The sequence below is a fragment of the Dermacentor albipictus genome, chromosome 1, assembly GCF_038994185.2.
Source record: "Dermacentor albipictus isolate Rhodes 1998 colony chromosome 1, USDA_Dalb.pri_finalv2, whole genome shotgun sequence".
NCBI lineage: Eukaryota > Metazoa > Arthropoda > Arachnida > Ixodida > Ixodidae > Dermacentor > Dermacentor albipictus.
In genome coordinates this window covers 423,053,895-423,079,407 of record NC_091821.1, presented here as the reverse complement: position 1 = coordinate 423,079,407, position 25,513 = coordinate 423,053,895, and the positions used below count along the sequence as shown (strand labels likewise).

General features: G+C 42.1%; 1 protein-coding gene across 3 annotated transcripts in view; it reads left to right on the top strand.

The window, feature by feature from the left end:
- The window catches only part of LOC135896956 (DNA (cytosine-5)-methyltransferase PliMCI-like), a 186,984-nt gene that overhangs the window by 51,985 nt on the left and 109,486 nt on the right, over positions 1-25,513 (top strand). For all 3 annotated transcript variants that reach the window (XM_065425518.2, XM_065425527.2, XM_065425510.2), the window contains exons 10-13: positions 4,744-4,833; positions 9,340-9,491; positions 15,831-16,018; positions 24,859-25,051. In XM_065425518.2, the coding sequence (XP_065281590.2) occupies positions 4,744-4,833; positions 9,340-9,491; positions 15,831-16,018; positions 24,859-25,051 (623 nt within the window). The remainder of the gene's footprint in view (positions 1-4,743; positions 4,834-9,339; positions 9,492-15,830; positions 16,019-24,858; positions 25,052-25,513) is intronic.

Below are 25,513 nucleotides of genomic sequence, written 5' to 3'. Positions count from 1 at the left end.
CTGCATATCATATTGAGCGCAAATAAAGACGGGGACAGAGGGAGAGAACACATAAACAGCATGGGCGGTAACTTTCAACTGTTTTATTCACAGCAGCCCGTGGGCATATATAGGCAAAAAGAACATGCGCAGATCGCAGCAAACAAGAATACACATCAGCTTAGCGTGGCAACCAATTATCAAAAAAATCTATTTCCGATTGAAACAACCTAATGGAGGTATCGCTAACACAGTCTTCGCCTTTCTTTTTTATGTGATAAGCCTCCATCAGTTAACGTGCAGTCTGGTCATGGCTTTTCCCCAGAATCTTTTATCTCCTCAAAAAGAGGTGCACAGCGACAGGCATTGCAGTGTGCAGGTAAGTGCGCCAATTCATCTTTCGTTAACTTTTGTTCATGTTCCCTGGCTCGATCATTTAGGCACCGTCCAGTCTGCCCTATGTAGGACTTGCCACACGCCAGGGGGATTTTGTACACAGCTCCTACATTGCATTTTGCATACGGCTTGGTGTGGTTCTTACCACAATCTTGCCTTCCTTTAGCATCACGAGAGGTGCGGGGGCAGAGCCGCGCCAGCTTAAAAGGGGCTGAAAAGACAAGGGGGACTCCAAACCTGCCTGCCACCTTCCTTAGGTTGTGAGCGACCCTATGAATATATGGCACTACTTCAGGTCTTATGGCCAAAGTAGTCGTCCTCACCCATGCTTTGCCCCTAGATCCTTTTACCTTCTGCAGGAGGGTTTCCACCACTGGCGTTACCATCGAGTCAGGCAACCCTGCCGTCTTAAGACGGGAAATGTGATTGTCAAAGGCAAGCTGCATCTTGTGCACACACGATGTGCGGAGAGCCGATTCTAAGCAGAGCATCGCTACTCGTCGTTTAACAATCTTTGACTGGGAGGAATCATATGGCACCAAGCCCTTCTGTGCCCGAGGGAAGTACTGCTAGCACGTGTGGCCTTTAGCAAAGGAAATGCGTAGGTCTAAAAAATGCAAAAACGGCTATAACGGCTAAAATGGTGTCACAAGAAGTTAAACTTCCTTGCCCGTTAAAAACAATTAAAAAGTCAATCATCCATATACCTAAAAACATTTAAAATGTTTAAAAACGCCCCCCCAAATGCCTGATCAAGCGCTCTGTCAATGGTAGCTAAAAAAATGTTACACAAAAGTGGCGCAATGCACGAGCTGATGCAGATTTCACGTTTCTGCAAATAGAACTGTTCGTCATAACTAATAAAAGTGCTGTTAAGATAGGTTTCTAAAAGAGTTAAAAAATCTTCCACCGAAATACCAACTGCGGGCAAGGAAGTTTAACTTCTTGTGACAGCATTTTAGCCGTTTTTAAAGAACTTGGGAGAGGGCTTTCTTTTACTCACGAACTTCCACTCGACAATTCCCTGCGTTTTTGAGACCTACGCATTTCCTTTGCTAAAGGCCACGCGTGCTGGCGGTACTTCCCTCGGGCACAGAAGGGCTTGGTGCCATATGATTCCTCCCAGTCAAAGATTGTTAAACGAGGAGTAGCGATGCTCTGCTTAGAATCGGCTCTCCGCACATCGTGTGTGCACAAGATGCAGCTTGCCTTTGACAATCACATTTCCCGTCTTAAGACGGCAGGGTTCCCTGACTCGATGGTAACGCCAGTGGTGGAAACCCTCCTGCAGAAGGTAAAAGGATCTAGGGGCAAAGCATGGGTGAGGACGACTACTTTGGCCATAAGACCTGAAGTAGTGCCATATATTCATAGGGTCGCTCACAACCTAAGGAAGGTGGCAGGCAGGTTTGGAGTCCCCCTTGTCTTTTCAGCCCCTTTTAAGCTGGCGCGGCTCTGCCCCTGCGCCTCTCGTGATCCTAAAGGAAGGCAAGGTTGTGGTAAGAACCACACCAAGCCGTATGCAAAATGCAATGTAGGAGTTGTGTACGAAATCCCCCTGGCGTGTGGCAAGTCCTACATAGGGCAGACTGGACGGTGCCTAAATGATCGAGCCAGGGAACATGAACAAAAGTTAACGAAAGATGAATTGGCGCACTTACCTGCGCACTGCAATGCCTGTCATTGTGCACCTCTTTTTGAGGAGATAAAGATTCTGGGGAAAAGCCATGACCAGACTGCACGTTAACTGATGGAGGCTTATCACATAAAAAAGAAAGGCGAAGACTGTGTTAGCGATACCTCCATTAGGTTGTTTCAATCGGAAATAGATTTTTTTGATAATTGGTTGCCACACTAAGCTGATGTGTATTCTTGTTTGCTGTGATCTGCGCATGTTCTTTCTGCATATATATGCCCACGGGCTGCTGTGAATAAATGAGTTGAAAGTTACCGCCCGTGCTGTTTATGTGTTCTCTCCCTCTGTCCCCGTCTTTATTTGCGGTCAATATGATATGAAGTTAGGGGAAGATTAAGGTAAAACACACCAGAACACCTGCTGGTTCTCAGTGACGGAACCCAAAACTGCAACAATCCTTCTAACATACGACAATCAATCAGCCCACACACCACTTGTTGCAAGAACTTTGTCACGCACAAGCCTCCCGTCACACAAAGAAAGCATACTTAAGTCAATTAACAGGCTTGAGTAGTCATAGTATCAGCCTCAATCAATACTACATATCTGTCATAGTAAGTGTGAATCAATCGATGCTGGACAGCTTCTATTAAGTTACTTTAACGGTTACTAATAGAATTACACACAGTAGAAGCAAATTCTAATTGTGGTAAGGCTGGTGTACAGAACAGTGTTCTGAAACATTCGGGATGCTGGAACAATTTAGTAAGTATGATATGAAGCCTAAATTCCTCATGGCATAACCGACGTCTACGCAGGTAATGATAACCTGCGTAGATGCTACTTTGTTTTTGACCAGTGAGGTTCTGCTCCTCACTTCTGAGTAGGTCATCATGTCAACAGAGAAGGTGGGGGGGTCGGGGTACCAAGCCACTGCAGAGTCTCAACCCTCCTACACGGTCTTTGTCATGGTGCCGACCGATGCTCCCTGTGCACACCACAGCTTAGTGGCGACTATGGAGCACAGTGATTGCACCATAACATGGATTCATTGTAAAGTGACAAAGCAGCTGTTGGGGACACCTAAATTTCTTCGCTGTAGAGGCAAATTCGTACAAGATTCTAAAAAAAAGATGATCGTACCTGTCTAACAAACTACAGGCCAATTTCTCTCACCTGCATGTCATGCAAACCTTTAGAACATATTATTTCAAATTACATTAGAGATTACCTGCGACCTACAAAACCTCATCATCATTGTAAATTAACTCTCATTTTCGCACATACCAATTACTTCAAAGACTCATCTTGGAAAAATTATCCCACTGGAAATGATTGCATTATGACATGCACAATACAAATGACATACTTCAGTCTCTTGAAGAACTTTTCAGCACTAAAGAGTTATGTTCTATTTTGCAGTTTGCTGGTTGTCGTATTTTACATAACATATATAGATATATATAATGCATCATACGGTGGGGACCATGACGCATACGTCATGGCCTCCACCTTCATTTTTTTTCCCTCCCCTTTTTTTCTGCATGGTACATTTCCACTGACGGTGTCGCGTGCGAGCTGTTGCATTTGTCTCATTTCGCGCAGCACACGATTTTGTGTGCTGTGCACGCGAACACCTGACTAGAGGTATAAGTCAGTGCTACATGAACACTGAGGCAGACACGACCGGATCACACATCATGATCACGCTGGAACACTGTAGAAAATTACATAAGTAGTTTTGGGGCCTACGTGCGTGACTGGATGACGTGGGAATGAGAAGAAGAAACATTACATCTCTCTTACTATGGTGCAAAGCAAAACACAAACACACAGACATTCTGTTTGTGTGTCTTATTATTTCTCTAAACATTAATTCATCTCTTGAAGCAACAGATTACACAAATAAAAGACGTTGCCTTGAATAATTCTCGAAGTCACGTGTTGCTACAAGTGACGCCACAGCACAGACACCTGTACGTGGGAGCACTTTCACATAAGCGTCATCCCTCTCATTTGGAGTGCAGCGCTCGCGAGAAGGGCAAATGGTGCTCAGTTTGAAATTTCAGCTCTTTCCGCGGCGCGTAGCAATATAATAGTACTCAGCAAACGTGATCGTTAGTGTGCATTCTATGCACAGTGCTTGTCATCTCAAAATGGCCAGACCTGCTGAGGGGCCCTTTCATTTTGTGTTCCGTATTTGTTTTATTGAATTCATTATTATGTGCAAGCATCTCTCACTGTATAGAATGACTTGCTGTTATTGTTTGTGAACATTGTAATCCATTCCTGATTGGGCCAAACTTGGCCTGCAGAATGAATGAATGAATGAATATAAATAATAAAAGTAAATTCATTGTTGCGGTTTTCACTGTAGAGGTACACACAATACACATTAAAGGTAGGCATTCAGCCAGGACATAAGAAATCCTTATGTCCTTAGAGGTAATTATAGAGGTAATTTCATTGAACAGGTGTTCTTTGCAAACATTCTGACCGTATTGTCAGAATGTTTGCTGCCCTGACCATCTTACAGAAAGCCAGCACTGTGTCTTTGTAAAACAAATAAAAACGAAGGCAATTTCCAAATCGTGTCTGTTAGCTTGGAAACAAAGCCCTGAATGCACTGTGTCTAAAAATTCTGATAGATTTCTGGTAACTGAATAATATAGTCATGCAGTTTTGTAGTTATTACTTAAAACCATAAACTCAATGTGCTTTTCGCTTTCCAGGCATTGAATGCAAGGGTATTGGGCCAATAAGATGTTGGTGGTTAACCGGGTATGGCAGTGGTGAGAAACCTGTGATTGGCATCAGCACCGGTACGGTTTCCCTTTTGTCTTTAATATTCTTTATATTCTTTCTTGTCATTGTCATTCTCTCTTACAGGGCATGATAGGCATGTGTAGACTAGGCTTGTGTGAATATTCAATAATATATTATGCTATTAAATGTTCACTTCTCTTCAAATTTTATTCTTTGGAATTTTCAAAGTATTCGAAATGAACAGGTGTGAACAGGTGTGAACAAGTGTGAAGTTGTGAATGTGCACTCGAAAGTATCAGTTTTGGTGAGCAAGTCTCATTGCCATTAAAGCTGCTCATACTAAAGGCAAGCCAAAGAGGGAGAATTTGTTTACTGTCATTGACCAACTTCCTGGATGTGCTTGATTATTCTAACACTCCTGCAGCACCACCACTTTCCCTGCTCAACCTATGCGCAGCAACATGCATGTTTTACTTGGATTACTCGAAAAAATATCTTGCTCTTATCGCTTTTCTTGCTCAATTCTTTCAGAAATATCGCATTTTAGAGTCTACGTCATTGAGCTTAACAACTTGTCTGGCTATTAAGAAAAAAATTCGAACCTGCCTTCATCTATGGGGATGCAAGCCGCGATGGTGCAAGCATTAACTTTTGTTGTCGCCTGCCAGCAGCTGCAGAAAGTAGTCATTCAAAGAGGCTTGCCATGTGTTATAAAGGTGTGGGGGACAAAAGGACAGTGTGGAAAAGCAAACTTTTAAATCTGAATTCTATTTGTCTTTTTGTTTTTTGCTCTTTCCACTTTGGTGCAAGAATATTTATTTTTGAAAATCTGCTCCTTCTCCGTACATTTGACATAATGATTATTGGCTTTGTCTGCACTGCATGTTTCTCTGTATATATTTTGACAGATCTTGTAACACATGATGGCAATGTCAATCACTTGCCATGAGAAAAAAAGCTGTGCTGATAAATCACTTTGTTCTTTGTGTTTTGCTGTGCAGTGCATTTTTGTGTCGTTTGCGTCATCTAGGGGCTTTGGGGATGCTGCTCTTCTATAATGCCTGCTACACTCAGTGCAACACTATTTAGCAAAGATAATTAATGCCATGTGATGTGCATGTTGTATTTGTTCATATGAAATGGCCCTACTTAGCCATATATGCTTTAACCATTTCTGGACCGAATTTTTAAAATCTTATGAAGGTTTTATATTATGTGCTTCTGAATGACAAAAGTCAGAGGGAAAAAAATTCCCGCTAGAGTTTTTGACAATGAATGATGGTTTTTCTCCTGAACTTGCAATAACTCAGTTTGCTGTAAGCAGCATGCCACTCTTCACATTTTTCAGTTCACAGTCATAGTGGTGTGAAATAGTGCCACGGATTATTTGAAGACCAATTATGTGCAACTCAGAGCATTAGGAAGCAGGCTCCAAAAATTCAATGCTAAGGCCTAACCTTAGTGTAATGCATGGACTTTCGTGAAATTTCAAAGGGAGCCATATTTATCTGCGGCACAATGTCAACAAACTGTGCCATTGCCATTTTGACACTCGCATTTCATAAATTGGTTTGGTTGGTTTTCTCGATGTTGGATATTTCCTGTGAAACATTCATTCCAACTGGAATCACAGGACTAGAAAGGTTTGCACACCTCCACGCTAGGGCTTATGTGGCATTTTTATATAGTTCGGTAGCACTTAGTTTTGTTGCAAGTTTTAGTAATAAAATGGGCCTTTTACAGCTTTAGCTGTTCAGGTTTTACTCCTGTCTTTCGTCCATCTGTACATGACAAGTGTTAAGTAGAGATGTGCAGCATTTGAACAACTACTACAAAAGAACCAAGCAAGATATATTTGGATAAAATTGCTGGAGTTACCGAAAAGTAAGCATAGCTACTGTTGGGAGTTGTAAAAGCTGCCTGGTTAAATGTGAAAGTTATGAGGAGTTGCTAATGGTTAAGAAATAGTAAAAGTGCTTCCAAAGCTCCAGTGTTCTTTCAAAGTCTTAAAACAATTCCTTTGAGAAAAATGGTAACAGCTTAGTGGCATGAAACCTTTAAGTGTTATGGTGTAACCCCTCCAGATGCCCATGGCGGCTTCAACATGGTGCTAGGGCAATCGGGAAATATGTGGCATACGTTTGAGCTGACCAAAGTAATGCATTGGAGTTAGAAGCATTGTCGAGAAGACACAGCGAATCTGATCTAATGCAAGCATGTGAGAGTACCTCACTAGTCGTGGCATGATGCATGATGTCATGGTCAGATGTAAACTTAGGAGTGTTCTCGAAGTGCTCTCTTTGTTTACTATGACTGTTATGCAAAAGCTTACACCTAAAAAGCAAGAGGCCAACTTCTGGCGTTCGTGTAGTATTGGGTTTTTCTCGGAGTTGAGGGAGATTGTAGAAAATAGTGAATATCAGGAAAGTGCTCTGCTTAACAGCTGATGCTGTCTTTAATATGTGCCTACTAAAGGTTGCATGGACATGTTAGTTATGTGCTAGGAAACGAGCGAATTGTGTTTCTTCATTTTATGCACTTTCGTTCAGTCATGGCGGAAATTCAAAGTAAAAGAAAGATATCCTACTGGGTCAGTCAACTTATGTTGATCCGACCATGACGGGACTGACAAAGTTAATTGAATTGTCTGTCGAGTACTATTTGGCTGTATGTACACGATTCTAGCGCACCCCTGAATCTAGTGCACACATAGCTTTTACAGGTTCATAGTATATGTGCACTCAAGTCTAACGCACACCTGAATTTGTTGAAAAAAAAAAAAAAGCAGCATGCCTTTGATTCTTGCAATCAAAAATAAGATGAAACTTGCAGAGTTTACCTTCACCAAATGAAGGTGCCCGCATACTTAAATTTAGGTGCTCATAAAAAGTAGTCGATATTGTTCTGGAGTCCCCTACTGCAGTGTGCCTCTCTAATCTGAGGGCGATTTTGGCACCTAAAGCTCCAGAATTCAATCATTTAAGGCCCTTTACTGAATGATAATCAGCGCATCAACAGGTAACAAATAATTCGGTTCTTTTTGTAATATATATATTAATGGTGCATCATCTATAACAAATCAATATGCGTAATCAATAAATTTTAATATAATATAAATATAAATGTTACAGGCCCAAGTTTTTTATTTTTCCAGGGATTGTTTTATGTTTCTGGAAAATGTATAAATCTGGACACTTTAAAAACATTGAACAATAATTTGGGACTGAAAAGTACATAGTACTTGGCATCAGATAAACTTTCATGCATTTTCAAGCCAAGCATTCTAAGCACTGTGGCACGGCAGGTTTCCACAATTGAAGATATAGTGCTTACATGGAGCACTGGCAAATACCGATGGTTTCTTGTTGTGCTTATTTTGACCAAAATGCCATTGACCAAATTGAGGTACCAGCAACGTTGATTTGTGCACAGTGGGGCGGGCTCTTCCTTTGCTCTACCAGTGTTCATATCATGCTGAACATGCTGTCTTTGAGATTCACATTCTCTCATCTAGTTTAAATTACAAGTATTAAATAATAGATTAGGTTTTTTGGCCCTGAAGGCTTGTTCGACTAAGACAACTGGGTTTCATCTGGACTCCTCATTTTTCATTTCTACATCAACATACAGAAAAAAAAATTATGCTTGCAAAACAGATAATGTAAATGAGCTTTTATATTTATTTGTATACATATATTGACATGTGTACATGTTCATCTTTATCAGGCAACTACGTTTCAAAGCCGAACAAATATTATCGCTCAGCGCAGGGCATGCCTTTATGTATCAGAAGTTTCTCGAATGTTATAGATGGGTCTATCCGCTGTCTGTTGTCACCGAACATGTGTAAGCTGATTGCATGTATGCATGACAGAAATTGTGGGGTATTTTCTGGAAGACATGCAGGCACCTGCGATTTCTCTGGAACCTTCAATGAATAATGTATAAAAGTTGAAGCGCTTGACCCACTGATCAGATTTCGATGATGACAGACCATGTTTGCCGCTATCGGTGTGCTTTGAATGTAACCTGCTTTTGTGAGCACGATTTGGCCAATAAAAGTTAGTTTCATTATTCACAGATCTGCCGCTGTATTATTAACTGTCACTACTACGTGACAATATTAAACGAGACATGTACTATAAGGGATCAGTCATTCAAAGAAGTGCCAGTAGGGATGCTCCTTTGCACATTTTGACAGTGCCAGCAAGTTTACAGAAGGCCTAGCTGCTAAAATGTCTACAGGTTAAAAGAATATGCAAGTACAGAAGGCATGATGTGATCGATAATCTAAGTCTCAAATAAACAGGACTTCTTTTTCTTTCTCTCTATTTGTTAAAGACGTACAGCTTCAGTGGCAGGAAAAAAATTGTATGCAGATGAGAAACTGCTTTTGACACACCATTTAACTGCAAATCAAGTTTACTTATTTCACTGTATCCCACCTATAAGGCAGGTAGCATTGTGCATTTTGGCAACATCTCACCATTGATCTGGTGATAAAAATGCTTGTGAATTATTAAAAGGCCACTTGAAGTATGCAGGACTTCGTATCTTGACAGATTCTGCCGACTACTACATCTCCAATGAGCACAAGGTCTATGCTGATTTTGTGAAGCCACTGCGTCGCAAGATGTATCTCACAAAGTTGGTGGTTGACGCTGTCAATGAGGACCCCGACTGCAGCTATGAAAATCTTGTGAAAGTTATTCAGGTGAGTATTCCTAACAAACAAGTGTTTCGACTGTCTTATCAAGAGCTTAGTTCTAGGAAAAAAATATACGAAAGAAAAAAGACATCATTGCAGCTGCAAAAGGAATGCTTACAGTGCCAACATAACAAGCTAGGTTGTGTTTCTTTTGCATAAATCTGACTGTAATGTTTTTTCATTGTTATCAGTATGTGTACTTGTAGTGAATATCAAATATAATGAAGCCATTTTTGTGTCGAATGTGACTTCATAATAACAAGGTTGGACTGTACTTCCATTTGTTCTTAACGTCCCATTGCAAAAGTAGCAACCTGTTGTGTTCACATGTTGACTTACACTCTGACAGTGGCATACCCACAAACTTTTATGATCTTATTGTAAAATAGCTGATTTTTAGAGCTTGTACGTGATTATCATATTGACATCAATAACTGTATGAATTTTTATTTGCATGTAGTTTAGCGTGAACTTCATTGTAAAATACAGTAGACTTCTGTTAACTTGACTCCTGTTCATTTGATTCAGGCTGAAGGTCCTGGCAGTGCCATAGCAATTCTATGTGGCCTGGCTTTTGTTATTTTGATCCTGAAATTGGTCTTCACTGCACAATTTGAATTTGACTAGTCAGTACACATGCACCTGAGCCCTATAGTTACCCCAGTAGTGACCCTTTTAGTGGCAGTGTCTGTCACGGCAGAGCTTAGGGGACAGTGAATGCGTTGAACATATGTCACCTTCCGTCGAAAATGCCTATAGACGAACCTGCCTATAGCAATAATCAACTGCGAAGAAAATCCCATTGTTGTAACTGATAATTGTTACAGCTGGGTTGCATGAAGAAAACATAGGGGACCAACATTTTACTGAGACAGAAAGATGTAGACAAACCCGCTTATAGCAGTACTGGTTTTAACAATACCCGGATGTAACAATGAGCAACTGCTGCACTGTGAACTTTTTTGTGTGTTCTGTGGTAAAATAAACCACTTACTACAACTTTCCCATGCTGTATTCTTGCCTATAACAATTAAATCTGCCTTTTGGGTATCTGCGCCAAAGAGCGAAGAAATGCCATATCCAGGAAAAAATAAAAGAATGTGAACCGCTTCGCCGCACACGTCTTTCTGCCACGCACTGCACATAACACACCTTTGTCGCCCTTCTCCCATCTGCCTTCCACCCCTCCAACATTGGCGAAAGGCTAGAAGAAAGACGGGAGAGGGGTGCACAAGGAGCTGATGCGATGCACTGAAGGCGTTCTATGTAGGGTGCGCGACACAAATCCAAGTGTGGGAAAGTGGCTGGCGTTATTTTTTTAGAGGATTTTGCATTTCAGGTTTCTTTGGTGCACACACTGAGTAGCTAGACTTAATTTTTATAACAAATGACATGGTATGGGACCATTGTAGTAAGCCATTTATTTTACCATAGAACACATACAAAAGTTGGCATTGCATTGGCTGCTCATTGTTATATCTTTAAAGGTGGTATTGTTATAAGTGTGTTCGACTGAATTTTTGGTGTGCCCTAGGGATTTTCAAGCAATAACTGTAGCTCACAATGTCTGATTACGGTGTTACCCGATCCTAACATGCGCCTCTTTTTTTTCAAGAAAATTGGGCCGACAATCGCCCACGCAGTGGAATCGGACACAATACTGAAGCCTGCTTTGTGGCGTTTGTATGCTTTGCCGCATAACAGGGATGTATTGCGGTGAAGCTGACTTTATGGTGCGCAATAGATATTTATTTTGTTCAGGAGCTTTAATATAATTTCTACATTAGTTTTATACTTTGGACACACAGAAAATCAGGGTGTCTACCAACCGGTAAAACCAGGAATTCTCAGGAATTTTGCATAGTGTGGAAATACTCAGGGAAAACTGGGACTTTGTGCTTATATCTGGGAAAACTAGTGTAATATTATTGAAAGGGAATGAAAGTTGCACGAATGCTGGCTCGAGTAGCAGAGGAATCATAACGAATCGTCTTTGACACCGTGTCGTTAGCTGGAGGAGTTGCCAGTGTACCACTGATTTTCCGGACACCCGACTTTTGGGACATGCCCGATAATTAAGACGTTTTCATGGCACCACCATGTACTCCATAGAGTCAATGTATAAGAACATCTGAAATTTCGAACACCAGAACCCTTCACCGTCCAATTTTCTGGACTTTTTGCCGTGACTGCAGGTCCAAAATGGCATTAATCAAAACCACCACTGCCGCCATTTTGATTATCTCACCGCCTCAAACCGGCGCTCTCGCATGCAGATCCGCTGGCATCCGTAGCCACTACCGCGGCAACGCTAGGCCGAGCTGCTTCAACGTTCGCTATTAAGCTTCTAGCCGTTCTGTGCCGTGTTTTTCATTGAGAGAATTCGCCACTGTCAGCAATGGCACCGACTCCGGCGCATTGCATTATGCTGGTTTCCAAAAGTCAGCTCCGCCTTAACACAAGAATGTTAAGCGCTGAAGCATACAAGAAATTTGCTGTGAAGCTCAACAAGCATGGGAAGGGCCAGTTGTCACGGAACACAGTATGTATTAATTAATTATACATGCGTACACCTGGCGTCTCCTGTCATTTTCAGAGCTTTTTTGGAGGCGCCTGTAAAGGCAGTAAGAGACATGCATTCATTTTTTTCGGACTGCCCGATTTTTTTGGACGTTGACTGTACAACTGACCGAGAGAATGCTTCAAATGTTCCATAGGGCGAACGCGCGGCGGGAGGAGGATGACAGAAAGGACCAACACATTTAGGAATGATGGGAAAGGAAGTGTGCCACCACTTATTTGAAGGAGCTTGAGCTCAAAAAACAAAGTGTCCAAACCAAAATAAGCTCTTTAAAGCAGTAAAATGCAACACAGGCATTGTGCACAGGCTCAGAGTATGACAGGACAGTTGAGGTTGACTTTCCAGCTGTAGAGAGAGAATCGCACTGGTGACAAAGATCAGTCTTCATACCAATGAGATTGCTGTCAGTTGATAGAAGTGGCTTATATTCGAAAATATTTGTTTATGTATGCATCTCTTTTTATTTCTATTTGAAAATGTTAAACTTGATTTGCAATGGGCTTTACCATCTTTTTTGTATTTGAAATGGGCTTTGCCACTTTTTTAAATATGTTTTATTTGCTCTGTATTTTAATTTTGTTCTCTGCTTTTTGTTTTCTTTTTTGTATTTGAAATGGGCTTTGCCACTTTTTAAAATATGTTTTATTTGCTCTGCATTTTACTTTTGTTTTTTGCTTTTTGTTTTCTTTTTCAGTAAAATAAACACTACTCTTCACTATTGAGACTGGATTAAGTCTTTTTTTTATTTTTTAACACGCTTACTATAGAGTGACAGCATCGGGCAACATGGTGTCAGCCCGTTTTGACACAGTACAGAGTTCTGTGTCACTCAGCAAATTTTGCATTGCACTCAGAGAAAATCCGGAAAACTCAAGGAATTTGCAAATGTCAGCTTAGTAGATTAGGGCTAAAGCAGACAAACTCGCGACCAGGTGGCCGTGGCGCCAGATGCGTACACACGGCCGTGTACCAGTGGTTCATCCGAAATTGCTTCAGATGTACCGGCTTCCGCGTGCCCGGTGATGACTAAATTCTGATGAGTGCAACAAAGTCGTTGCCGGTGTTGCCGAAGTTTGAAGCGAGCTGTCCAGAAGCCGTTGACGAATCGGTGGTCGACAAGTTCGCAAGTACAGATGATGGTGTCACGACTACAGTCGAGCCCGAAAACAAAGACTACATTGTCAACATTGTACCGAGCACAAGTGAAAGTGGGCACAATGATGAAAGCAACGAGGGTCCTTTGCCCACATCCTCCGAGGTGATTGGTGCGCTCGCACTAGTTCGGTGCTTCTGTGTGAATGTGGAAGGTTGTGGCCTCAGCTACTTTGACTCCTTAGATGTGCGTGCATCGCAGGCAGCGAAATCGCTCAAGCAGAAGGAAATATTTGATGCGAAACTAAGCTAGTGTCACCAATAAAGTATTTTTTATAAATGGCATGTGTTTTTATGACATCCACTTTTTAGCAGGCTTACATCGAATTATGCTCTATATCGAATTGGTAGGAATTTTTTTTTGCGAGTTCGACATAGCTAGTTTTGACTGCATCATCTCCAACCAATCAGCTTTGCCAGTAGCCATTTCATGCTTGCATTTCCTCTTGATTTTTATAGAACTGATATATAATTGAACCTCAGTATAACAAACTTCAATATAATGAAATTCTTGATGTAGCAAACTATTTAACTTTTCATAACCTCTTGTCCATAGAACACTAGGTATTTAGAACCTCAATATAACGAAATGCTTTTATACGCAATTTCAATATAACAAGATTTCACTGCCACCAAAAATAGAATACTGAGGAAATAAATGGAAACTTCTGTGGATGCAGATGGTCAAATGATTGAATTACAAGCGACTTCTCGTGAACGAATGTACCTCTCAAATAATCATGCGACTGCCAAAGTGGAGCGGTGTCGTGTACCGTATAAAGACCAAGTGTGACAAGATCCTCTCACACCCCGCGCACTGTGCGGTTTAGGTGCGAGTGAAAGGGTGCGAGGGTGAGATAAGAAAGATGGTTTCATGAGCGCCGCCTCCCCCCCGCTCAAGCAAAGGAAAAGAGGGTAAAGGGAGCGAACTAACAGTAACGCAATCAAGCGCACATGAGAAGGCGGGGGAGAAGGGTAAGTTGGTGTGCATCTCGGTTGAGGCGGCACATGGCTGTAAGTGCGGCTGAGCGCATACGCAGCCGTTCACCCTGTTTTAGGTGTAATCTGCCACATGTGCAAATAGTGGGTGCACCGAGACAATGTGGCATCGTGTAAGCTGTCTTCCCATGCGTTTAGTATAGGAGGTTGCGTAATGTCAAGTTTTGGAGACCTATGGAAGCGAGAGGCAGATGAAGCATTCGCTCTTGCTGCCAGTGCTTTTCACGATAGGGTTTGACCCAGTGTGGGTGACGTTATCAGACGCAGGAGTGGAGTGGAAGCAACAGTGTGACTGGCTTCAAATAATTTATACTGCCGATATGAAGATATCGTTGACATGGCATGAAACTGTGTCATTCGTCACAGACTCCAAAATTGAATAAAATGAATTCGTTGCTTCAACAAAATGATTTCTTTGAACTTTGCTTTTTTCAATTGCCCGATAATTTGGTAAATTCTGTGGCCCCTTTTTGTGTAAGAGGAATCAATCGGCAACTGTATTTATTTGCATAAAAGGTTGAATTCTAATATAATGAAATTTAGATATAATGAAGCAAATCGCCAAATATAACAACTTCATTATATCGAGGTTTAACTGTGTAATGGCACATTCATATTAACTCTACAACAACATAGTGACGAAGAGAGAAAAGACGGTGCAAGTGCAATCTCTCAACTGGTTTATTTCAGGAAAATTTGACACTTATGTACTTCATCGTTGCATGACCACCCAGGTGGTAGAATTGAACACCACAGGGAAGTACTAAACAGAAAAGAATTTCTTTCAACCCTTGAAAAGGCCAAAGTTACGCAATTGTTAAGGGAATTCAATGTGCATTGCGACATGTGCTGGGCAAAAATGCAAATTATTTACCTGACGATGTGATGGAAAGCTGACTGACACATGCGTCGCCCATGTTTCTGATATGAAATGCCTCTATAACTTCCCTGTTAGTTTTTTGCTTTTCAGACGGAAGGATGCATGTGTTTGTTAGCAAAGTATTACAGCTGCAAAAACTACAAGTGTCAACTAAATGGGTGCGGGATGAGTTGCAGAGGGCCAGCTCATGCTCCCTAAGTCTAATGTTGTTGCAGCAACCACTTTGGCCAATGTATGACTTGCCACAGCTTAACGGCACTTGGTAACTGTGCCAGTCTTGCACGACCTGTAGCAATCTTTGTGTTTGACCTGGCAACCATCATCACTATGCATGCCGGGAGCTTCTACATTTTTCCGGACATTTTTCTTGTGTTCTTTCTTAGTCCCTGTATTGTTGTGCAGTTAATATGATTCAGTATCAAATTGCCCAGCTGTCAGTACTTCTGTATAATGGCAACCGAAATATCGACCTCTGTTAGGTAAACATTTTGTGAACAAACTTCATAGACATTTCAATTTGTCTGTTGCGCAAATACTAGTAGATAATTCTTGCTGGGAATAAATAAGCAGAGTGCCTGTTCACAGCGTCCCTACAAAATAAGGCCTGTGAATATTTAAGGCCTGTAAATTTAGTATATTTTGCCTAATTGCAGTGTTTTTTTTACTTCGACTGTAGTATTTCATAAATGTAAGGTTGGCAGGTAAGCAGTGGTTGTGTGTTGTCTGTGCTCAGGATGCAAGCGTGCCGGAACTGGGGGACGAGAAATGCTTCTCTGAAGAAGAGCTGCTAAAACACGGAGAATTCGTCGCTAAACATGCTTGCAGCTACGATGAGGCTCGTGATTCAGAATATGAACCCACCGCACTCAGGGCCCCATGTCTTCAGCGGCTGATCGATTTGTGCCGCATCAGGATACTCAGGTAAGGCTTTTGCAGAACACATGTTGTCCAGCTTGAGCTTAGCTACCATGCCAGTTGACTCATGATGCCATGTGGCTGTGGTGTTCTGTGCAAGGGGGTTATCATTCGTTATCAACCTTATCAGAATGACTCTGAATCTTTGTCAACCCTTATCTGTCTTTATAACCCTTATCAGACATGATTTGATCCTTATCAACCCTTATCGGTCGTTATCAACTTTATCGGACTCGATCTGACCTTTATCAACTCTTATCAGCCTTTATTGGCCATTATCAACCTTATCATACCCCTGACACATGGGTACTCTAAAGTCCTTTAGGTAAGAGGACATCTACCGGAAAAGCGCTCAAGTGCAGTGACACACAATAAAGGAATATCTCCCTTAAGGCAAAGTTACTTTGCGGGAAAGGAGATCGCGTATCTACTTTTCGAGTGGAAAAGGAGTTACTCTCGCACACAGTGTGCGCAACTCGTCAATAGAAGGAAACCTGCCACACAACTACGGTGCCCCATAAGTATTTTATTACCTTGCGAAAATGTTTGCATTTTTTGCGGTAATGTGATTTGTCAAACAGTGAAGATTTACTCTAGTATATTTTCAAACGCTTGCATCATGTCGCTAGTGCCGCCATGTTGAATTCCGGCAGTGTCATTTCCTGCGTCGTCTTTGGTGTGTTAGCATCGTGAAACCATCGTCCATTGCGCATGTAGGCCCACCTTCCGCGGCTGGCAGTTCGAGGAGACAGTACCGAAGCAGTCAACATGAAGCATGCTTATGACGAATGAATGTTTCATGTTTTCCACTTTCGCTTTGGCTGCGTTTATCTGATCTTCAAGAGATCCGATAGCGACAAGCGTCAGGGCGACCTCAACTCTAGATCTATCGCTAGTGTTTCGCTGTGCCATGATGCAAATGCGCAGTTTTGTCACACGATCACAATTGTGCTAATGACACATTGAATAAAATTCGTTAAGCCTGCACGCACGAAGGAAGGGACAACAAAGACGTGAAAAACAACAGAAACGTGGCCAGCACCAGAATAAATGGCATGCACAGCTATTCTAGTACACTGTAGCATAGCAAAACACCGACTGTATATAGTTGCTGCTAAGAGCACAAAAACGCAAATAAAAGAAACTGATATGCGCATTATAAGCCATCAACAAGGAAAAAAAAAAGTTTTTGGTTCTACAGTAGCGAAATGCAATCGGAATACACAGCTTTTTAAAAATGTTTTCTCCCTTGCTGCTTTAACAACCAGCGCTTTTTTCTTGCGGCATTCATCTGAGGAACCACCTAAGGAAGTCAGTGCAGTGCCGTGTGTCATCAGTGTAAATTCTTTCCACAAAGGGTCCTTTAAAGTAACAAAGGGAGTTTACTGCAAAGGACTTTAGTCTTGCCCATGTGTCAGGGGTATCAGACTCGATCTGACCTGTTCAAACCTTATTGGTATGGGTGTGCAAATATCGAATATCATTGAATTGAATAGAGAACATTTGAATTTGACTCACGAGTCGAATATATACTATTTGATTTTTTTAATATTCGGTGTTGAGACCTGTCAGTACTACATGTTGCATGTGCCACTGAGCCCCTCATGCTCGATGCTGGCCAAGCGAGCTTTTCACTTCGTTTTCGGTGCAAAAGGGAAGCCAACTGTGCTGCGGACAGGCTGCCCTTGCTGACGCAGTAGCGAACTTTGGCACTGTGGGCATTCCCTGACGTCGGGCCAATATGGTGATCACACACACAGCGCCCACACGGCACATTTCAGAGAATGGTACCGCATTGCCCATGACTGCCTCTGTCTATACAAGGTTTGTCCAGGTTGACAGAACCCATTGAAATGATAAATGCGACGTGGAGAGAAGGAACGGCAACAAAAGCAGTGCGTGTTTCGTAACATGCGAAGATCTGGCCAACGCTGACAGGCATGCAGATCGTGTTGATCATGACAACAAGTTTCATACTGCTTCAACAACTGTCAATCTAACCCACACACATGACTTCAGGACCAATCACATAATGCGCCAACCATATAAACATACTAGTGGCAAGCATTCCACGAAAGCTTGCAGCCTATTAACACATCAGGTAACGGCGAATTTTCATCACAGCCATGCTGCCTTGGCATTCGGCCTGATCAGTGCTTCTTCATTGAGCGTCATCGACTATAACATTATGGTTTGGTGCCTAATGGATGCAGATCTATTAGCTGCAACCGCACAACACTCGGAAAGCTGACAAACCTCTTCACAAACGAAAGCGAGTGCTCGAGATGGCAACAATGTTGTTCACAGCCACCATCTTTGTGATTCATGTAACGGCGGTCTATTGTTACTGAAGCCATTTGCATACACACATTGTTATTATCATCTTTCTTTTTGTAGCTTCAAGCAACTCGTCACAAGACTATATATGTAGCTTTGGATTTGTGAGGCGGACACGGAGGTGTTATGACTTGGTTACATACGACAAGGGGAAAGGGGGGAGAGGGCATCTCGCAAACTTGCTGTGACCCTGCAGATTTGGAATCTTTGACAGATGGCAGATCACGGCGAACCTGACCATGAAATAGTGCATATGGTGACGGGCGTGTAGGTGGTGGCTGTTCGGGGAAACTTTTGGCGGGAAGAATCGTTCAGTGGCTGCTTAATTGGCGCAGCTTTGCACAGTTTCTGTGGCACTGCGCTTCTTGTTTGCGAGAAACGGACATTTCCAGACTGCGGATTTGGAACTCCTACGGGCTTCCACATTTACACGTAAGTCACACATATTATTTCTGCTATTAGAGCCTATCTTTTGTGACGTTATTTTGGAAGGAGAGTACGTAAGGCTGCGTTTCTTTGTTTCGAGAGCTCATCTGCACTTTTCGACCTGTCAAAATCGACACGTTAATAGCGCGTCCTAAATTCGATGCCTTGTGGTCTTCGTAGCTGCACTTTATATGCAGGAGTTTGCATGCCAAAGCTTGTCGTGCAAGCGAATTAAGAGACTGTGGGTGCGTCATGATATGCATGGCGCACGGACGTGTGCATGCAATGCTTGTAGCATACTATACAGGGTGGCCCAGCTAACTTTAGCCAGAGTTTAAAAATATGCTGATGCACTCTGAGACGACGCAACCAAATGCATTTTGCTGACTATTGTGTGGAGTATGTCACGCTATTTTTTGTATTCTCCTTAATTGCATAATTAGTCAAGATTAATCAACCAACTTCGAAAGCAACAAAGTTAGGCAAAAAATTCCAATGATAAGGTGTTGGAGCACTTAGCAAAACATCCAATTAAAATGTTTCTAACTTTCTATCTATTAGGCATTAGTGTTTTTCCGCTTACTGCAGATGCCTGCGAATTACAAAAAATACCATGTGACATGTCCGCTTGCGCACCGTGATTACAGCGCTGCCAAATGCTCTGCATACAAACGAACATAGCATTTATGCCTGTTGTGCTGCCGCTGCGCCTGCGTATTGCTGTCATCAACCGCTACAAGGGAAGCACATTAGTCACACAAATCGCACAGCCAATGCCTTCGCCACTGCCCTGTCGCCTTTTAAGCAGGAGCACACCCTGCCAGATGCAGTGTTCATTTGTACAAGAAATGTTTGAGAGCGCTGCAATCATGACACGCAAGCGGGCATGGGACATAATTTTTTTATTTTGCGGGCATCTGAAATAAGTGGAAAAACACTAATACCTAATACTAGATAGAAAGTTACAAACATTTTAATCTGACATTTTGAAAAGCGCTCTACAACTTTCTAATTGGAATTTTTTGCCTAACTTCGTTGCTTCAAAAGTTGGTTAATCAATCTTGACTAATTATGCAGTTAAGCAGAATACAAAAGATAGTGTGACTTACTACTTACAATAGTCGGCTAGATGCATTTAATCGTGTCGTTTTAGGGTGTATCAGCATATTTTTAAACTGTGGCTAAAGTTAGCTGGGACATCCTGTATATGCCATGCTCACAAAACGTTGTGGTTGTGGTGACCTGCGTAAGATAATTTAAAGAAAGGCTTATTTCGACCCACTGGTGTAAGATTTTTGCAACGCTTATTTTGAGGTTAAATAACGTGAGATTGCCTTTGCATGTAGGATGCGTAGTTAGTGTTTGTCATGAAAAAACTTGTATTTGTCAGAACCCGTTCATAAGTACAATGCTCAGAATTTCAAATTGAGGAGGAGGAGGAGGAAAAACTTTATTTGCTCTAATGGTGTAGAAATTAGCGGTGGCAGACGTGGTTGGCCATCTTCACGATCTTCTTCCCCATCTGCGCAGGGTCGACGCCCCTATTCCAGGGCACCACTGAGGGCGGCTACTCGGCGAGCATGCCTTACTAGTCCATGCTGGACTTTCGGGTCGCTGCTGGAGAGCACCCTCTCCCACTGCTCCGCACTCGGGTCTTTTATTTGAAAGAATTGCTGATTCTGAACGCATTCCCATGTAACGTGATATAAGGTGGGCTTGGCGCCGCACCAGGGGCAAATGTCTCTATACTGGGTGGGAAACATCTTGCTTAGTGTGTTTAGGTTTGGATATGTTCCTGTTTGCACCCTCCTCCAAGAGGTTGCTTCATGCTGATTTAGGCTGTTGTGGGGTGGAGGGTATTTGATTCGGACCCCCTTATAGTAATTCAATATGTCTGAGTAGCTTGGGTTGACTGGTATGGGTTCCTCAGGGTCGGTGCTTGTGGCCGCTCGGTTTGTGTGCTCTCGAGCTGCCTTGTCCGCCCTTAGGTTCCCTTCTATTCCAGCGTGTCCCGGTACCCAGAAAATTGTATGCCTGACTTTGTTGTTAGCCCTGCAGGAGCGGAGGATGTGAAGCGCTCTGCGTCCTATTCTGCCGTTCATGTAATTCCGACATGTAGTTTGCGAGTCGGTGAGTATTGTTAAAGACCTTTTGGATTGGTAGCCCTCTACTGCCGCTAGAGCTACGGCTATTTCCTCAGCTTCCGTTACCGAGCAGTCCTTCATTGACGCGCTGCTGATCTCTTTGTAGTCCTGGCTTACTACTGTCGCAGCAGTCTTTACTATGTTTGTGCCTCTTTGCTTGGCGTATACTGCAGCATCTGTGTATACTGTTGTGTTTTTTGTGGCCAGGTACTTTTCGACGTATTTCGCCTTTGCGTCCCTTCGCGCCGTGTGGAGGTTTGGGTCCATGTTTTTGGGTAGGGGGCTAACAGTGAATCTTTTCCGATGAGAGTCCACAAGGCATCTGTTCCAATATTCAGCACCCAAACAATAGTTATACATGTCCCATTTCTGAAACTTACATAGTACATGTCTGTATTTCAGATACCAGAGCAGAACCATAGCAATATCAGTCAACTGTGACGTGGCTGCACAGGTCTCTAGTGAATGGACTTATGCAATTCAAGGAAGCACATGTTCAAGTACATTGATTGGTTGACGTTTTATGTTTAGCACAACCACTAACCTACTATTATAGCATTTCACAGCGATGTATTCTAATTTATGTTGTGTTTGTATCTAAATAGTTCAATAAAATTTGACAAAAATGAGCTGTACTGATAATTTGTCTACAAAGCACTTGCCTTCTCTAGCGCACTTTAAGACAAACATGTGCATGAATTAAATAGTAAATTGTACAGGATGTCTTTTCTTATGCCAAACAAGTTTTTTTCATTCCTGTTGCAAATACTAGCATTCTGCTTCTTCGTCTGGGTTACATTTTACAGGGGGACATTACTTTCTAAATGAGTTGTACTGCACAAGTTACTAATTGACAAAATTGTGCCAATTATCTTTTTAATTAATAACTTTATACTGCACATGTTGCAATGGTGGAAATTAGTCCGTTAACATGCAGGGCCTATTCAATTGGAACCAGCCATTTTCAAGGTATATGTCAAAGTATACAGGAAGAATGCCTTGGGGTCATAGCTATTTTCTTGCTACACTACGAATATATGCAATGCGCAAGAGAAGTAATTGGGACACCAACTCATTTTGCTGTCTTTGGCTTCGTATATATTAAAATTGATGCTAGTTACAAAATTGCTTCTGATTAAATAGGTCCTGCATGTTTATGGCCTCTAATTCCACCGTTACAACATGTGCCCTAAAGTAATTAAATAAAAATGTAGTTAGCACGATTTCTTTTCAATTACATGCTACTACACTTGCGACTTATCCAGAATGTAGTGTTGACCTCTAGGGTAACCCTGTTGAAGAAGCGAAACACGCTGGTATCTACGACATAAGGCCTTAAAAAAATGAAATAAGAAAAAAGCACCCAGTATATAAAGAAAAAGAAAACCTAAAAATGAAAAATGAAAAAGAACGTTGGCCGCAGACAAACCATGCTGTTGCCGTCGTGGGGAAGTCGCTGGCCCGTATGTCGGCCGAACGCGGTCACGATGATTTAATTGGCAGTCATGATGCTGGCCCGGTGTCGTCTGCCGAACGCCTGCTGGTTGCTTGGGTTATTGGACATGATCCAACCCTTCTTGGTCCTTATCAACCTTATGAGAATTGCTCTGACCATTATAAGCCCTTATTGCTCTTTAGCATCTCGCCCATCCATGTCAAACGAATACCAACTGCGATCACACTGATATACCGTATTTGCATAATTCTACCACACCACCGATTGCAACGCACAGTTATATTACCACCCAAATATTTAAAAAATAACTTGGTGCCACTTCTAATGCACACATCAAGTAATGACACCTGAGTCGACGCGTACCATGTTGAAACAATATTATGGAACATACAAAGGCACACAGACATACTCACAGCTGAATCTTAGTGGCTAGTCGCTACTGAAGTCCGGCAACGTCTCCTTTTCTCTGGCTACCTGCCACGGAAAGTCATCTTCAGTTCCATATAATGCATTAGAAATGCAACACTTCTGGAAGCTCGTGCAACTGACCCACCTTGCGATGTGTCTGAGGGTCACTTTCCTCAGGCGACCCGTTCGGTGGCAGTATCGTTAGCTACCTTGCATTGAGCTATTTTTTTTTAGTAAGAATTGGTTTCATTTTTTATTTTAAGCAGAATTAATTAGGATTGTAACCCGCATGCAAATTTGAGTGCACCTTTTATTAAAAGAAAGGTGCATGTTTGAATCATGCAGATATGCTAACCCCTCATCACTCCTTATCATCCTTATCAACTCATTGACTGCTTATCTGTCTGTGTTGCGCGACAACACAAACAACGCAGTACAGCACATTTATATGGTTCCGATATATTCACGTTCTGCTAGTGTGAGGACTTAGCCCTGTGGGTAAGACACTTGGATTCTGAGCGCAGGGTCATAGATTTGAAACTCATTACCAGCAACATTTTTTTTTTCAAATTTTTCCTTTCAAGTTTTTTCTGTTTTTCTTTATGGAGCGCATTGTGTCATGTGTTACAAACAGACCGACGGACAGATTTTCTTGGTGAGTTGCCTAAGAATGCTTATGCAAAAAACCTTGAAGCAGTTTTGACAGGTGTGTACAAGTGCATCGAGTTGATAGGTTGTAGGTCCTTGTGATCATCAAGGGCCAAATTTAAGTGCTCCGCATCAAGCATATAATTTATCAGTGGCTTTCATTCTTTCTAAACTTTGGTTAACCTCCTCACTTTATGTGTATTATTTACCTCTCTCTTTGCAACAACCAATGAAAGCTTCGCCAAACTTATTCCCACAAGGTGTGGGATGTGCATATTTTTTAAATAGTATTTGTTTATATAGTAGCTTCTGTACTCGTAAAAATAAAAGCAAAGTGCAATAAATGTACACATTTCTTCAAACCGATGATGCATTTTCACCTGAGAACATGGATAGTCTGCTGCAGCAGCTTTGCATGCGATGTTGCCAACTTTTTTTTAGTGTGTTGCTGCACTGATGCAAAGAAGTCACCAAATTTTTACTAAATTCTGCTGCAAGGTTGCTAAACTTGCCACTAAAACTGTCGAGTGACTTTTAGATGTAGGCTGTTTGTGGTCGGTGTTATATTGCGGTGGGTGTTATTGGAGTACACAATTTGTGGTGTTCTCCATCTAGCACAAAACCTCTTAAAAGCAGTTAGAAAAGCACCCGCCTTAAGACCCGGTACATGGTCAACGTTAATGGCTCTCACAACTGCACTCTCAACTATGCTCTCACAATAAAGAAATACAAGAAATACAGGTTTGGGACAGTGACCTGCATATTCACAAAGGTACCTTGGCACTAACCTATTCGCCCGCCGTAGTAGTTCAGCGGCAATGGCATCCTGCTGCTGAGCACCAGGGCGCAGATTCGATTCTCAGCCACAGTGGCCACGTATCAATGCATATCATATTGACCGCAAATAAAGACGGGGACAGAGGGAGAGAACACATAAACAGCACGGGCAGTATGTGTTCAATATGATATGCAGTAAACACCAACTAGGCCAAAGTGAAGTTCTTCTGAAGCACGTGTCAATGGGGCTCTAATGTAAAAATTCCCACGTACTTAGATTTGGGTGGGCATTAAAAAATTTCATGTGATCAATGTTAATCCGGAGTCCCCACTACAGTCTGCCTCATAATCAGATTGTGGTTTTGTCATGTAAAAACTCCAGAATTTAATTACATTCTAAAATTTGTTTCCTTCAGTTTGATTATTTTATCCCCAGGAGATAGAAAATAGTCAGAGGAAGCAAAACTTAACAGTGAGGTGGAGAGTTAATGTGCTGCAGATCACCGAAAAGCTTATTGCTTTGGAAGTAAGCTCATAGGAAAGGGCTGAAAATTTTGCAAGCCACTTGTTTGAGCAGCTTTGCCAGCAGATTTAAAGTGTAGAAGTTTAACAACATCTGTACAGTTTTTAAGGTCTTCCTCTTGTTTCAGTGTCGGTAAGGACACCCCTCTGAGGCGTTTCTCTCGGCCCACTGACACCCTGGCCACGTGCACGCCACTAGTACAAGACGTGTTCCGCGAGGCATTTACATCCCAGATGTCCGACGTCGGAGAAAGCAGTTTTGACGGGACCAGAAGACAAGGTCGCCGCATCTGCCCTTCATGCAGGGGTTGGCTGCAGACAGTATGTATACCTGTCCTCCATACCTGCCAATTCTCCCAAACTGTAGTATACAAGTTCAGGCTCATTCTGCGATTTTGCTCAGGTTTAGTCAAGTTTTGTGAAAAAATTAATTCTGTTTGCCAAAAAAGGTTTGCCCATCAGTATCCAGTCAATCCCATGAAAGTCTGCTGATGATGGAAGGACACCAGCGGGGCAACTGCTTTGAGCGAGCTTGTTCAAACTAGTTCCTGAAGCAGGCAAAATTATCAACAACAAAGTCACTGAAAACTGTGTTGCTTCTCAATATGTCCTGTACCAAGTTTGCTGCTGCTAATGTGCTGTGTGAAGAGGTAGTCATTGTTAATAAAGTGCTATGTAACCGACCTAAGGTGCGTGCTGTGCTGGGGGCAGTGTTAAAAAATATGTATCGACTGTAGCATGCTACTTCTCCTCTTCCATTTTAGTGTACGTAGGATTTTTTTT